A 17,296-nucleotide genomic window follows, 5' to 3' on the forward strand; every position below is an offset into this window, starting at 1 on the left:
CATAGTTATTCAGTTGGCCTAATATGTGCATTAGTTAGTTCCATAAACCACGGCTAGCATGTGTGTTTGATGAAAAGGTAGGACGAGGTAGGAAGAAACCCTCCAAAAATTAGGTCCTCAGACTGAAACCTTAGGCGTGACTGGGGCACCGTTGATTTCTATGGGAGGAAGATGTATTTTAAATCTTGCCTACGAAATCCCTGCTTTACAATATCGCGGCAAACCCCAGTCTAAGTGCACTTGGTCTGAGCAAGCCAGCGGGGCTGCTTAGCTTGAAGAAGTTGGTCGCTGATGCCTCAGTCAGTTTGACCGATCCAAAGGGGGCTTACTTCGAAGCACTTCACAAGAGATAGATGATAGTGAGAAATAGATTGCAGTCTTACTGGGCGGGGGGGGGGCACTTAAATGCAGTTGATTTTCTGCAAAGCTGCTCCGAAAAAGCAGATTCACCTCTTTCCTTCAATTGCTGGACTTGACTGACTCGGGTCCAAAACATCTTGCTCCGTGAGCTAGTTTCGTAGCAACCAGAGCCGGGATGAGGGCGCTCCTGTCCCCGCTCCTTCCCCTCCCCCTCCCTTCCTCTTTCGCTTCCCTCTGGTGGGATCAAGGAGTCCTGACGTGGCCAGGCGCTGATTGGCTGGCAGCCGATAGGATCTAGGCGGCCAACAAATTAAGCCGGAGGGGCTAGGGGGCTGCTTGTATTGGCTGCTCCGCTGAGTTGTCTCTGGCGCTCATTGCAGCCAACTCGAACCCACGCTCCGGGTTCAGGGAAAAGATGAGCGCCGCATAACCTGCCCGCCCATCTCCTGCCCGGCTCTCGAGGTTTGCCCCTTCCAGTGCCGCCTTTTCTGCGGGCCGGCTTGGCTCTCCTCCTTTTTGCCCTGGGCTGACGACGCACCGTCGCAGGAAAAAGGAGGAGCACTCAGGGTGGGTTTGGCTAGATTTTGCGATTCTGGGCACCGCGGCCTCGGAGACATGGAGTACACCGTGTCACCCAAACCTCAGCTCTCCTCCCGTGCGAACGCCTTCTCCATCGCGGCTCTCATGTCAAGCGGAAACCCCAAAGAGAAAGAAAACCCCGAGAACACCCTTAAGCCTCTGGGTAAGTCCAGCTTCGGGATAGCCCGGCGTTTGAGGAGGAAGTAATGCGAGAGGGGTTTCTGTGGGATCTAGAGGGGTTTGCGGCTGCGGAGCTCGCGACTTTGACTCAGCAGACGGACGCCAACTGGATTTGGTTGGTAGCTTAACTTTTAAAGAGGGATGGTCAGAACTTATTCTTAACCTAGGGATGTTTGCAGAACTAGCGAACCTGTGACCCTCAAAAAAGATATTGGATTCGCTCCTATTAGACATAATGACTGGGAATGATGGGCGGACTGGCTTCGGTTTCATCCCGTAATTTAAAATTTCAGATCCCCACCAACAAGCAGAATGTTAACGAGTATCGACCATAACACAACCTTTCCTTAGTAACACCCAAGAGACACAGAGAATCTGTACCTGAAGAATATTGCCTTTTTGAGTGAATTTGTTAAGGAATTCATCTGCCCTTGGTTTTAAATTGTGCTAGGTACACGTAAAAATATTTCATGTTTAAAGGAAGCATTCAAAGCTGTTATTTGTTTGAGCTTATTAAATCGAAACAACGTTTTTATCTTTCAAAACCCAACCGAATTCCAAAACGGAGAAGAGAAGCCCTTGCGGGTTCTCTTCCTAAGAGTCGAAATTGATGGGGAAATAAGCTTTAATTACCCTATGTAATTGCCCTATGCAAAATCACCACGGCTCAGCCGCCAAAGAAAATAGGATGAAAATCTACTTTCTTTGTCCATTTTATTTGAAGTTCCTGCCTTATAAAATTAGCTAAAGTTCTGCTCCACTGAGACCTGACTGCTTTTTCAATGGAAGGGGAGACCTACTGATCCACACAACCTCCTAGATAGAAATGTACAAGGCTGCAGTAAGGGAGATCAGTGACACATTCCCACCTCCCCCCAAGTAAACATGATATAATGGCATCCATACTTATCTGCAATACATTTTGATGTTCCCTCAACTGGTGATGTGGGAAGATAGAATGACATTGAAAGTCCCATTTAAATTGGTCTTGTTTCCAAATATGAAGGCACAGGATCAGACCATAATTTGAATAAACAAGTTCTGCCCCAATCTGTGGCAACAAGCATCCTTGGTTTCAGAAGGACCGATTTTCAGATAATTGCTTGGAACTCCATTTGCGCTCTGTATTGGTGGTGGGGGAACGCAGCTACATAGAACGGATCGCTGCATTTACTAATGTTGAGACAATGGTGCTAAAATAATCAGATTGACTCCGAACTGCAATCAGTCCTGAATTCAAACAATTCTCGACTGGAGTTTTAAATTCGCCAGTTAATTGCCAGGTCCTTAAGGTTTTCATTTGGAAATGTCCCCTTGATCTTTAAAAGAAATTGCTTGAAACGGTGTACAAAATTCAGGATACGAACGTTTAAAGAATGGCTGAAGCTGAATCAGCCGGCGATACTTTTCATAACACAGTCACAAAGTTTAATAGATCCCTGCCCCGATGGATTTCCTAAAGAAAAGCAAAATTTCCTCCAGTTATTTCCTTTAAACATTTTCATAATTTTGTTTTGAAAGTTTGCAAAAAAATAAAGCAAATCTGCAAACACAGCAGCCTTTAGAGTTGTTCACAAACATTGCTGAGCAAAAAAGAAACGCTTCTCTCTTCTGCTTCGTTAGTAACTTTCCTAATCATTGGAGAAAATAGTGCATTTTAGAAAAAAATTAAAAACATTTTTCAAAGAGAAATAGAAAAAAAACCACTTTCTCTCAGTCTTATGTTAAAAAGTGATCAAATAAACTAAACTTATGGATGAAAAAAACATTCCTTTTAATGAACTACACTGCCTTTTTAAAATCTTCTTGGAGATGAAGTTTTGGAAAAGTTTTTTTTTAATGAAGTTTGAGCTCTGATAAGTGCAGGATAGACAGAAAATAGATTTTTTTTTTAGCTATAAAAGAATGCGATCGCACATCTGTTTTTCTCCTGGCTCGGCTCCTAGAAATGTTTTTTCCTTTCATCCCAGTTTTCAAACGAAAAATTAAAGAAACTTCAGAATTGAGACGCAAAATCCTCATTAGAGCCTTACACAGAACTGATTTAATATCCACTACTAGACTTCACACAGGACGGCTGGGAAATGAGCTGGGAAATGAGAGATGGGAGATATTCTGCGTTATTTGGGAGGAAGCCCAAGTATTGAAGTCGATGGGACGGACTTTTGCCCATCGATTTCAATATTTGGGCTTCCTCCCAAATAACGCAGAATATCCCATCCCTGTTGATCTCTATGTACGAAGTCCTTTTTTTTTAGCTACGAGCTACCGCTCGCTGGAAGAATGAGGTTCCACAATGTTGTTTCCAAATCTCGCTTGGATCCATCCAAGCTTCCCTTATCCTGTTAAGCCAAATAGACATTCCAGGCTTTGCCATATTTATTTGATGAGCATAGAGGAAGCTATTTGCCACATTTCTCTAAGGGGCGCCAATGATTTCTGCCCTTCAGATTTGGGTTAAGTGGTTTAGTGGTCCGGTCCAGTTCCTCCTATTACTATAAGGAGTTCTGACTGCTGAATATCTTCTGGGCAGCACACCCATGCAGATGCCGACCCAATGTAGATTTTATTTAAACTTAATTGCTTGGATTACGTGAAGACGTTTTCTAGTGTAACTTCTGGGTTAGAAATGGCTTTCTGCTTTTCAGACTCCACTTACAGTCTCAATTAAGAAAGATCAACAATTAAGGCTGAGATCCATTAGATTGGTTTGGTAGAGTTCAAGAAAAATGAGCTCGGTTCTTTTATTACCATTAATTTACTTCTGGGACATGCGAATTATTTTTTGTTCCTGGTAAATAACAGTATGAGAGGAATATAATTTCATGCTGGACTGATTAAGACAGCTAATTCAGGCTGTCAAAAGTGGATTCTTCGTATGGAGGAATTCCATCGAAAGTAAAATCCTGCACAAATCGATCTGCTCAATAGCAGAGAAGTTCCGTTGACCAGGAAAAATTTCTCCCATTCCTTTCAAAGCCACTCTGCCAATAACTGTCCTGCTTTTGGCGAATCCAGTGATTAGGCAAATTTAGCTTTTATGTGGACTTGGCCAATAAGGCGAATTTCAAACATCTGGAATTGTTGTGGGCTGTTTATTCCCAGGAGCTACGCCCTGTGAAAACGCAGGATCCTGGGGAATAAACATCGAAACAAATCCGAATAAGCCTTTGGGATTCCAGGAAAATCAGCCCGTTTTCGTTAGTCATTAGTCTGTTTAATCGATGTCATAGCTCTAGAAGCCCTTTATAGTGGGCCTAATATTTTGCAGGCACTGGACATTTCCAAATTGCTGTCTGGTGTGCCTCTACTCAGGAAAAAGTCACCTCAGCTAAATTTGTAGAGTGCTGAAAGCTGATTGTGATTTATAGTATCACCCAACCACTGCAGCCAGTTAAAGTTGTAAATCACACATGAGAAAATGCCGACGATTGTCTTGCACATTTCACTCATTAGTTTCTCTGACTCCCATGACTTGGAAACCAACGCACCTCATCTAATGTTTACACGGCATGGATCCCATTAGTCCAGGAGCCACTCCCCCCTTCTCCTGCAGCATCCCCTTTTCAGATCCTTGCTGTCCTTGAGGGAGACTGGGAGAGATTTCTAGTTTTAAATTCACCTGATGACTAGATGGTTTCTGTCAGCTTTGAGCTAGGTGGACTGCCTTCTAGGCATCTTGATAATTGTTGGAGTGACCGAGTTTTTTTGCTCTCTCCACTCCACCACCATACTCAGTAAACAATCTCCCCAATTCTTTTTCTATTTTTTTTTCTTCTAATTGAATGTGTAGGCTGCCCTTCCTCCAGTGAGCTCAAGATTGTCTCTGTTTTCTTTTTATCTGGACAATTCCAAAAGATTTGGCTAAAAATTTCTGGGTCAGTTTCTGGGATTCTTCATAGAACCCAGGATTTGAATCTGGATTTCTCCAGACTTGATCCTTCACTTTAACCACTATTTCATACAGCCGCCTCTTCCTAATGAGAGAAAAATCAGATCAAAGTAAAATTAAGTAAGGGTTTCATTTTGACTGGAAGGTTGTGTGTCTGCAATTATTTTGCACAAGGCTCATTCATCTATATTAATTCTGGATTTTCCTTTAACAACTTAAAGTACTGGGCAGCATTTTCCATTCTGCTTTTTTTCTAACAATCTTGCAAGTAGATTCGTGCAAAATCAGCAGCTAGTGGGTTGCATGAACCTACTCACCTTGGTTTGTTTTATGATTGAGCAGAGTTTCCAGAAAACTGGAATCAAGTGAGTCAAGAATGGTTAAGTTGTCATGAGCAAGCCTCTTCTACAAGCAGCCACTTTTGCAGGGAAGTGGCCAAACATTTAACACTGCAATCTGCACCACACATTGGAATTAAATGTCATTGTGGTCACTGACCTCTAGAAAATGTGTTTAAAACAACACCATAAATATACCTCTGAAATCTGAAGTTAAGGTTGGGCTGGTGACAAGGATGTCTCTGCCTGTAAAACCATCAGTGGAATAAACCAGACTTGTAACATATTTCCCAAAAGTTTCCTAAAGACAAATCCCAATGAAATCAATGGGATTTCTGACCAAGATCCTGGGAATTCCCAAAATATTATTTAACATCAGCAGCACTCCCATTCTCCATCAATAATGGATCAGTGATGGCTTATTTTCACTTTTTAGTTGTTTCCCACAAGCTAAGTGGCTGCACACTGCAACTGGCTATGTGTGATCTAAAATTCTTCTGAGCAATTCATGTAAAAAAATCTTTTTTTCCTCCTTCAAAAGAATTGAAATTAAGGACATGTACAACAGCCATCTTTCCTGTTGGAATGATTCTGACCTCCCAACATTTTGTGAGGTGCTCAGATTGCTCTAGAATTTTGTTACTGAATGCTGACCCAAGTAAATGCTCCTTTGTTTAATTAACAAGTCCCTCTACAAGTAGAAAACTGGATATAGTAGCTGCTCTGACAGTCTAGTTTTCTCTATGCAAGGGTAAAAATCAACCAGGAATTGCCTATACCTGTGAATGCTTCTACCTAAGCAGTTAGTTCCTGGATTTTCTGCCAGATTTTGCCTTTTGAACTTTTCAACTGGGGATGGAGATAATCACAAATCCTTCTATTCACTGGTATTGGCACTTTGCCATTCAGGGGAATACTGTAAATTGGCCTGTTCTGAAGAAAAGGGCAGCATTTTTTATAATTTATAACTGATTATAAATGCAAATATATTTGGAGAAGAGGCTCATTTTCTTCTGAATTAAAATCTTGCAAAATCAACAAGATTGAAAATGAGAAGCAGAACCATCTCCCCACCATCACATCTTTCTTTCTTTCTTTTTTCTCCCTTTCTCACCCCTTTCCAGTACTGTTGATTCCCATTGTAAGAAGAAAGGTGTGTTAGGGAAAAAAAATCAGTAGTCTGGAAGTACCTTTTCCGACTAACAAATTTTATTAAAAGCCAAGTTTACAAAGGCTACTGTGATTATCAGACATTGAAGTGGATTTATTGCCTTAAAATGATTGGTCTGGATCCTTTTGTTTCATTTTCTGCAGAAGGTTACCGCAAATCCATTTCTTTTAGTTGTGGAGATTCTAACCTAAAATTCGGGAGCACTGAATTTCTTCTGGAGTTCCAGCACTCAGCTTTTCGAAAAGATTGTTAATGGCTTCTCTTAAGGGAGAAAAGGGGAGGGGATGATGAACTATATCCAAAGTTGAAGCATCATTTCTCCATCAAATGAATTCATTTTAGAATTTGTCAATTTCATTTCTGGGCTTTGAAAGTCTTTTCCCAAAGCTTGTGAGTTTCACGTCTAGTTTTGGGCTTGTTATTGGAATCAGTCAGCTTTATTTCTGATTAATCTAGCCACATTTGGGACTATTTGCTTTAGCTTTATTTAATTAAACCTCTCTTCCATGGAGCTTGACTCAAGGGTACTCCATGGGTGGGTAGGTTCCATGGGAGCATATTGCCATTGGTTTCTTATAGTAGTTTTGGTCAATTTCACAGTCTAGCCTACAGCTCTGGGATTGCAGCTTTATGTGCACCCAGCCAGATCTGCTACTTGCAACCATTCCACACACAAAACCATGGCTAATCTTCTCACCAGCCTCTTGCTTTTCTTTTCGTCCTCTTTTCAGAGCAATTTGTGGAGAAATCATCTTGTTCTCAGCCTCTGAGTGATTTGCCAAACTTGGACACCCATGGGGATTTTAGCAGCAGTAGCAGTCCTTCATCTCTCTGCACAGAGCCACTAATCCCCACCACCCCAGTTATCCCTAGTGAAGAGATGGCTAAAATCTCCTGCAGTTTGGAAACCAAAGAGCTTTGGGACAAATTCCATGAACTAGGGACTGAGATGATAATCACAAAATCAGGAAGGTAAGACTGGGATATTGCTTGGCAGGGTTTGGGGCATCTTACCCACAACTGATACCATTTAGATGTGTGAATAATTTTCTAGAATTATTTAGCAAAAGTGACAATTGCTGGGATTTCTGGAATTTGTAGTTTTAGCTCAGCTTCAACTAGGTCAGGCTGATATACAATAAGCAGTGTGTTCTGTTTATTTCTCTGTTTGCCCTGAGACCATGGAATATGCTGCCGCAGAGCTATATTTAAGCCTCTCACTCCAAGCATTCAGAAGAGCACTGCTTTTTTGTTTTAGTAATTGGGCAGCTCAGTTGTTTTTATAATGACCTTGATCTGTACGCTGCATGGAGTTATGTATTTGAAACAGTAAAAATATAGGAAAAAATACATTTTTTTTAAAAAAGCATTTTTATCTAGTTCCCAGGAGCAGCACACTCAGATATGTATGAGGCACATGGCTAGAGGAAGTCAGCTTTGAGCTGAATTTTAATGAAAATTGGATTGACTTGACTTTATGGAAGAAACTGAGATAGTTTAAAATGGGTAAATTGTCTTTGAACAAGCCTGGAAGGGAAGCCAGATATGTATCCTTCCCATTATTTAAACATCCAGTCTGTGCTAGAAATCTTGTCAGACAATAAAGTGGTGCTGATTTGTTCACTGTGTCATTGCTTTATTACACCATAGCACTGAGTGACACACAGCTGAATGGATGAATTGCCACCCACAGAAAAGTGTTGCATTTGAAGTGTTGTCAGATAACATGATTTTTTTGGTCTGTTTTTGATCTATGATGGCTGTTTCACACAAGCACTAATAGTCAGTTGATATCAAAGTCTCACAGTGATAAATATACATTGGACATTTGCCCTTATAACCCATAGCAGTCTATAAAAAGTTACTGTCTCTCATTAATGTATAATGCAAGCCATCAGAAACTGTCTCACACTACTTTATGTTTCAATTTGAGGAGATATACTACATTGGTATATTAATATGTACTGCAAATCTTCACTTGAATTTTTATTTGGGGTAAAATAAAAATTAATAAGAGATTGGAAGTAGAAAAGCACATTTCAATGAAAGCATTAGAGTGACTAAAATAAAAATATTTGTAAAACAAGCCATAATTTTAATGGAACAAATCTAATTTATTAATTAGATTGAACCCTTGTAAAATGAGGAAGGTGATACATATATAAAATTTTACCAGAAACCATTTCCAGAGAAGAAGCTACTTTTAATGTCTTGCAATCACAGAGAATTGAGACAGTTTTGAAGATTGAAACAGCCATCCCAGACCTTAGAACAGGTTGACCTATTAATCATCTCAGCCTCAACTGGTGAGTTGATAATAAAAACCTGTTGCTTTTAGATTAAATAAATATGTTATCTGTGGATGATAGGAATTATGGTTCAATACATACTGTATTTACAACTAGAAAAGCCAATATTTCACTTTGGAAAAATTAATTCATCAGAGTCTAGAAGCCTCTCTACTCTGCATAGAATCATATCCAAAATGTTAATTAAATATTGGTGCATACCAGAGACTCTGCCACGCTGCTACTGTGCCAATATTTTTATCATTCTCCCCCTCCAATCTGCACATAAATTGAACAGTTTTTACATTGTTTAGGCCAAATGTATAACATTGTAAAAGGAATAATCACTAGTTTTATTATATTGTTTTCTTGCTTCTGCTGTTAGAATCTGCTTCATACAGGAGTCTCATTCAGAGCTAAAAGAAATTAATATACTTGTTTACTTCTCACTAGATTGTCTGTGTCAGCTTAATCTTTAACCTTGCTGAATAGCTAAATATTAGCCTAGGTCTTAAATATGATGGTAAAAGTATAAGGATTACTTTCATTATCATGGCCTTCGAGAAAAAACAACCAAAATGGATTTCTATCAAAGAGATAAATAAAAAATAGTTTAAGAATTATAATGGACATATTGGAATATTATAAAATCCATCCAGAGAAACAATTGGCATTAGTATTTCTAGATGCTCAAAACGCATTTGATAATGTTTCCTGGCAATTTATGACTCAATAACTAAAAATAATGGACTTTGGACAAAATTTTATAAATATGATTACAACAATATATCACAAACAAACAGCAAAAGTTATTGTAAATGGAGATTATACATAGAATTTCAACATAAGAAAAGGCACAAGACAAGGATGTCCTCCATTGTTATTTATTTTAACTTTGGAAGTTCTAAATAGTAATATTAGACAAGACCCAGAAATTAAAGAACTAGAAATAAAAGGTGAAACTTATAAATTGTAAGCATTTGCAGATGACTTGGTATTCATCCTAGAGGATCCTTTAGAGATGATTCCTAAATTATTGGAAAAGATAGAAAAGTTTGGAGAGATAGCAGGACTGAAGAGAAACAGAAAAAACTAAAGTGATAGTTAAAAGTCTTACAGATAAACAAACAAAAAATAGTGTCAGAAAAAATAGAATTATAAATAGTCAAAAAAGTTGAATATTTGGGAATGTATCTGACAGCAAGATGTTCAACGATAAAAGAAGATAACTATATAAAACTACTGAATCAAATAAAACTTGACTTGGAAAAATGGAAAAACTTCTAACTATCGATGTTAGAAAGAATTGCTACGGTGAAAAAGAATACATTACCAAAAATATTGTTTCTATTTCAAATGATACCTAAAAAACTGGGAAAAAATTCTTTGAAGACTTAACTTTTCTAATTTTAAATTTTATTTGGCAAGGAAAGAAAACTAGAATTAAATTGAAAATGTTACAAGAAGCTAAGGAAAATTAGTTTTGGCTTGCCAGGGTGGGTTTTATATTATCAAGCATTAGTACTAACATGGGTAAAAGAATGGATAACTCTTAGAAATAAAAGATTGTTGTATTTGGAGGGACATGATTTACAACTCATACTTACTTATGGTATGAGAAAAATAAAATTCATAGATATTTTCAAAACCACTATATTAGAAATGCATTATTTTTTACATGGGAAAAAATAAAATGTAAAATATACTTGAAAATTCCAGGATGGCTCTCAAAAATGGAAGCATTTGTACATCCAAATTTAGTCAGTCTTGAGAAAATATGGATATATAAAGATATTCTAAACTCTGAAGGGAACTTAAAATTTATGGAAAATTGGGGTATTGATTTATCATGGTGGACATATTTACAAATGCAAGTGTGATATGACAAAGATGTTAAACTATACGGATTTTATAAGGAGCAGATCTTGTTGATCAGATATTAGTAACCTCTGATGAGAAATTAATTAAGAAAATGTATAACTTTTTATTGAATGTGAAAATGGAAAATGAACAAGTAAAAGAAACAATGATAATGTGGGTAAAGAATTTTGGATATAGTATAGATTTAGAGAAATGGCAAAACTTATGGGAAACAAATTATAAATTGACAATGTCAACCTCTTACAAAGAAAAATTATATAAAATGTTTTATAGATGGCACTTGCTACCAGCAAGACTAGCAAAAATATTTAAAAATTTCAGATAGATGTTGGAAATGTAATCACAAGTCAGATACATGTTATCATGTATGGTGGACATGTGTTAAAGCAAAGAGATATTGGACAAAAATACATATTTGACTAGAAGAGATGTTGGGAAAACATGTAGATTTTAAACCTGAACTTTTTTGATTAGGTATAATGCCAGAAAAACTTGACAAACAAAGTATATACTTGATTTTACATATGATAACAGTGGCAAGAATCATATTTGCACAATAAATGAAGAAATACCACCAGAGGAAGAAATAATTAAAAAATACTAGATTGTGCACAAATGGACAGACTTACTTTGAGGTTGAAAGAAAAAGAAACAGAATATTTTCAAACTTGGGGACTTATTTTATCAATGGCTGGAGAAAAGAATAAGGGATTAGGGATTCAGTTTGTACTAGTGAATGATATACTCAGATAACATGATTTTTGAATAAGCACTTTTGAATTATATTAAAAAATCAATAAAAACTTAAAAAAAGAAATTTGCAGGACAGCTTAATATACTTGTTTATTTCTCACTAGATTGTCTGCATCAGCTTAAGCTGTAACCCTGCTGAGTAACTAAATATTGCCCTAGGTCTTAAATATGATGGTAAACCTATAAGGATTACTTTCATTATCGTGACCTTCGAGAAAAAACAACCAAACAACCCAGTCTAAATTATGGGAGAACAAAGTCATTCTGGTTCTTGGCTCTGTTATTTTCATGCTGTTTTATGGTACAGTCATTCTTGCAAATCAGTGAGACTGACTAAAGAAAGGCAATCTAAGTACTTTACCTGATCTTATTAATACCCCATTATTTTCCTCTCTGGGCTCAGAATAATGACTAATTATTTCCTTGTCATTTTATTCTCACAATGAGTCTCTTGTAATCAGTTTCCTGATGTTTAATACTGGTAGGAGAAAACTGTCTGTTTAAAAAAAACATTTATAGTAGTCATTAAGTAGTCACTAAATTAAAGGTATAAATTAGATGCAGATGGAAAAGATTTACTTGTTTTTTTAAAAAAAAAAAACATTGGGAGGACATTGCTTGAAAGATTCTTGTAAAATATACTGGCATCACATCCAAACCTAACCTTGGTTACAAGTTGTTTGAGACAAATACACCAATTTTTAAATAATTATGAATGTTCTTCACAGAAATGTCTGCCAGACATTATTTTGGCCTGCAAGAGTCACAAGTCATGTTGGCACTGCCAACTGTAAAGGCATAATTCATAATAGACATAAAAACTCAAGGAAGCTTAAAAGTTAATTAATGAAAAAGGAAGATAAAGAAATGGGGTGTGTTGAATTGTCACCCTAATCATTAACAGCATTGGACTTTATTTGCTATGACATCAACTTTAATAGTTTGGATTGTACTTCATCAATGCACTGAATGATGCAGAGTGTGGAATAGAGAATTGTATTTAATGACATCAAGTTGAAATTGCAGATATTGGTAGTTACCTTACTAAGGTAGATAAAGATTTCCTGGTGCTCATCTCAATTTCTTGGTCAGCATTGTCCGAAGACATTTTCCATGGTCATGTGGCCAGCCTGGCTATATAAAATGCTGTTATCTTCCACCTTTTTTCTCCTTTTTTCAAATACGTCTAGTGCAAATTAGCTGACCTCCTGAAAATTTCCCTTTTATTTCTGAAGTGGAAATCAAGATAATGGATTACTGGCACAAGATTGTTTCTCATATGTGTGCAGTACAGAGAAAATAATTATTTTCTTCAGATGTCATGGAAGCTCAAATGGCTAATGCTTCTGCAATTTATCCAAGGTCCAGAGTTATAACTATTTCTGTATTATAAAATTAGATGTGTAGTGAAATGCATCTGATCTCAGTGTTAGGTTCTAAACCCACAAGTTGTCTCTCAACAAAATCACTCTCTGTATATTCAGTTAGTTATTATATTATTCCTCTTTTGAAAAAGGCTGTAATTCTTGAGAATCCTCATTGTCTTCTGAGATGTTTACCTGCCTTCCTTCCTTTCCTTTTGTGCAGTTTCCTTCAGAGGGCAGGAAGAGACAAAGGCAGACATATATGTCAATTATAACACAGTCTGATCCCATTCTCTTTATATGAGTTCCAAATGTTTACAAGAATGGGGTGCTTTCAGGCAGTGTATAATGTAGGGCGATATGGCTTATTTTAAAAATCCCCAAACACAAAGATTACCTCCCTCCCCCCCTCCCCCCTCTCTCTGATGGCCATGCTGCAAGGCTGTTTTTTCTTAAATCAGTTGTGAGAGGATTCTCTTATTCTTTTTTTCATTGTGTTTTTTTCTGTTTCAGAAGGATGTTTCCAACCATTAGGGTTTCCTTTTCTGGTGTGGATCCAGAAGCCAAGTTCATTGTGCTCATGGATATAGTTCCAGTGGACAATAAGAGATACAGATATGCCTACCATAGATCTTCCTGGCTGGTTGCTGGCAAAGCAGACCCCCCTCTGCCTGCAAGGTTAGTTCACCTGAAAATAATGTATATGCATGCAGACACTTGTGCACATATACACACCTCTGCTATTAATAGTTTCTTTGGTTTTAGAAAAATTACAGCAGGAGATGAATAAACAGAAAAAGTGTTTATGGATACAAAATGTGTTTCTACTGACACAGAAGCAGTATATACTTTTCTATCACTCTTCATTCATTGAAATGCTTAAAATCTCTAGGCATAAGTTAATCTAACAAAAGGCCTATGTCTAATATGAAACTGATGTAACCCATTGTTCAACTATTCAGTCCTTTTCTTAATATTTTTGTTGTATTGTAATATGTGACTTATTTTTCAGGGGGAAAAATAATAAATGCTGGATTTTTCTAGATATCTTTCAGATCACACATTTTGGTTATTTTATTTCTGTTATTTTTCCATCTCAACTGAGAAGCACACCTGAAAAGCTGTTACTTATGTCCCTTTACTATGGAATAAACTTTATTGAACAAGGCAGGATCCATTGTGAAGAAAGTTGCAAGGAACAAAATGTATTTCATAAATATTGAAATCTTAAGAAACTGTTTACATTTGCTTCCAGTCTTTGGAGCTGCATCTGTGACAAGTTCCATCATAACCATTATATAGATAAGTTTGTTTTTGTATGCAGGCTTCGGAGGAAAAAATCTTAGAAACAGTGCTTTTGGATTGTTCTCTGATTGCACTAGCCTTGACCATTTTTAGTGTGATGGGTTTGTCCCTTTTTCAACTTGAGCTTATTGCAGATTAAACTGAAAATCTCAGCGGTTTAAACTGAAAAAAATAAGTTAGACTCTATCCTTAAGCTTTGACAGTTTTGAATTTGCCTTTTCATGATCACCATCTGTGTTCTGAAACTTTGATTCTAAAGCTCTTACTTCCAAATGTATTTTTTGAAATAGTGGTGATTGTGGTTTGCAAGTTGGTGAAATTAAATTCATTTGTTGATCTCAGAAGGACCTGTACATTCATTTCTTCTATAAGGGGCACTCAGAAAGAAAGAAAAAGTCACCGGTGTAGGTAAGCTTTGGTGACATTCATACCCTCAAGCATTCTCTGCATCATCTATAGAGAAATAACTTTCAGCACTACAACTTCAAACTCTATAATGAATAAGGATTATCCAGCATCATTTGAAAGCATTCTCATTCATAACGCTTCATCACAGACGGCCATTAAATCCTTCTTTTCCTGCTGTCAACATGTGAAACAACTTTGTGTGTACAGTGTGCTGTGCAGGCACAAGGTTAAAATTCCTTCAGAGAAAACAAATCTATTGTGAGTAATTGCTTAAATAGCCTTATTAACCCAGCCAAAAATCTGAAAGATGTACCATCTGTAGGATATTAACTTGCTGATATCTCTTCTATCTTTTGTGAGGTTTTGTGTTGTAGCTTGAATGCAAGTTCAGAATGTTTACTTTTTACTAGAAGGAAAGAAACAATCCATTGCTCTTGACAATCCATGATAAGAATGCTGTACAAATTGAGCTACTGCTCTAACAAACAATCATTACTCAATGGGGGGGGGGGAGAGAATCACTATACCTTACTCTTCTTGTTGTTTATGCACTGACTATACAGGTAGTCCTTGACTTACAACCACAACTGAGCCCAAAACTTCCATTACTAAGCAAGACTGTTTTTAAGTAAGTTGTGCTCCATCTTACAACTTTTTTTTGCCATAATTAAGTGAATAATTGAAGTTAAGTGAATCACATGGTTGTTAAGCAAATGTGGCTTCCCCCATTGACTTTGCTTGTAGAAGCTCCCTAAGAATATTGCAGATGATAGCCCTGGGACCTTGGGATGCTGCAGTGTGATAAATACATGCTGGTTGCCAAGCACCCAAAGTTTGGTAACATGACTGTGGGAATGCTGCAAGAGTCATAAACGTGAAAAGTGGTAATGAGTCACTTTTTTTTTAGTGCTGTTGTAACTTTGAATGTTCATTAAATGAATACTTGTAAGTTGAGGACTATCTGCACCGCCTGTGGTTCTTGCTAGCTCAGCACCCACCCTGTCATTTATATCCAGCTTTTCTTCCAATGAATGCAAGACTACATTCATTGTTACCCCCAATTTGATCTTCATAAAAACCTAGGTGGGCTGGAGCAAAAGTAAACGTTATGGGCTGAGTTTTGTCTTTTTTCAGTGCTTCAACCTATTTTTCCAAGGGTGACTATAGTTCATAATTGGAAGGCATCTGGAGAAGGCCACTTTAATTCCTGCATCTCAATGGAAAATGCTTATGTGACCTATGTGTTGTTATTTCAAGCTCGGTCAGAATAGCTTCAGGGAGAGAGAAACAGTGTAGTCTATTTGGACAAAAAGATAGCGGAGAGCACACTTCATATACGGAAACATTAAGCATTCACGAAGAGATAAAAATATGTCTGAGCCTTTCTAAATAATAGCCTTAAATAGAAACATTTATTTGTGATGAGACCAGTAGATGAAGTACTTGGTGGGTCTGTTTTATGTTGGTCATATTTATTTAGAATTTCCTGTTGATTTCAGTGGAATTCACTCTGCAACTTAGTTTTATCCACAGTTTGCTTGTAAGTAAGCCATGCTGTGTCCTTATTCATACAGGGATATGGATCTAGAATTTTTCCAGAGCAAAAATATGGAATGAAATGTTTTCTATACCTTGAGATGATCAAAACTATGCAAGTAGAAAATATTCTTTTGCTTCATGAACCCTATTGCAATTTACATTATTTCTTTTGGCTGAAAAAAAAAATTGCACTTCATGCCAGAAAAGCCACCTTTCAATCAGGATCATAAGAAGCAGTGGTATTTGGTTTCATAATAGTTTTATGAATAATAATGCATTGATATTTTACTATAAATATTTTACTTTATGTAGGCTTTAAATCAATATTTTTTGAAATGCAAAGTGCCAGAAGTCCATTGTGAAACTGATGTATCAATCACTGTTCAGATTGCTGGTAAAAGAAGCCTTCTTGGATCATCTAATATGAAATTATTCTATTATCATTTTATGAGATTGATGCATGAATGGCCAGAGAATTTATGTCTTAATAATCAAATTAATGGAAAAAAATAGTAGAATTATAACACAGTCAGATAACTGGTTCCTCTAGCTTAGTGCTAGATTTCTGTATACTGCTAGATTTCCAGATTCATAACGGGAATCTTTCCTGGAGTTTTACTCTGAGTTTCCTGAGGTCATCTTTGGCATCTTGAGCATAACAAGAATGTGCTTTAACACTGAAAGATGGTTGTAATCATTGTTGGAAATACGTATGTTGGAGGGAAATGTCTTTGATTTCATCGAACACAGGTAACTTCCCCTCTTTCTAAGCTGTAATATCAGCATACTGTTATTTAAGATTTATTTTTTTTAAGTCTCCATCTACCCTCTCCCCCCCCCGTGCAATTCCAAGTAAGAAACTAGTATTTCCTATCCAGTTTAGACAAATCATCATTTGAAATTGTTAAAGGATTAGGAAAGATGAGTCACAATGGAAAAGAATAAGAAAAAAATAATATTCAGAATGGAAAAACCAAAGAGACAATTTTCAGAAAATTAAACTTATAATAATAATAATAATAAAATAAGTTCTTTTTTATTTAGTTCATTTGTTTGGAGCAAATATCTTGCAAAATCCTATGACAAAACCTGTTCCTCTACTTCTAACAAGTTCTTCATCTTAGATTTAGATTTATATCTGTTCTTTGGCTATTTTTTCCCTTTTATGTAGATTTAAGAGAAGAGTCTAAATATAGTTAGGGAAACTGAACTAAAGTTTTGAGGATGATGGCTACTAG

At 36.9% G+C, this 17,296-nt stretch overlaps 1 protein-coding gene across 1 annotated transcript in view; it reads left to right on the forward strand.

Moving 5' to 3' along the window:
* The first annotated feature begins 676 nt into the window (after nt 1-676).
* Nucleotides 677-17,296, forward strand: part of TBX20 (T-box transcription factor 20) — a 51,924-nt gene continuing 35,304 nt past the window's right edge. Inside the window, exons 1-3 of the mRNA XM_039336795.1 lie at nt 677-1,102; nt 7,252-7,492; nt 13,320-13,484. Of these exons, the coding sequence (XP_039192729.1) occupies nt 976-1,102; nt 7,252-7,492; nt 13,320-13,484 (533 nt within the window). The 5' untranslated portion in view covers nt 677-975. The remainder of the gene's footprint in view (nt 1,103-7,251; nt 7,493-13,319; nt 13,485-17,296) is intronic.

This window comes from Crotalus tigris, unplaced genomic scaffold (genome assembly GCF_016545835.1).
Source record: "Crotalus tigris isolate CLP2741 ecotype Arizona unplaced genomic scaffold, ASM1654583v1 scf7180000017666.379230911805:20528666, whole genome shotgun sequence".
Taxonomy (NCBI): domain Eukaryota; kingdom Metazoa; phylum Chordata; class Lepidosauria; order Squamata; family Viperidae; genus Crotalus; species Crotalus tigris.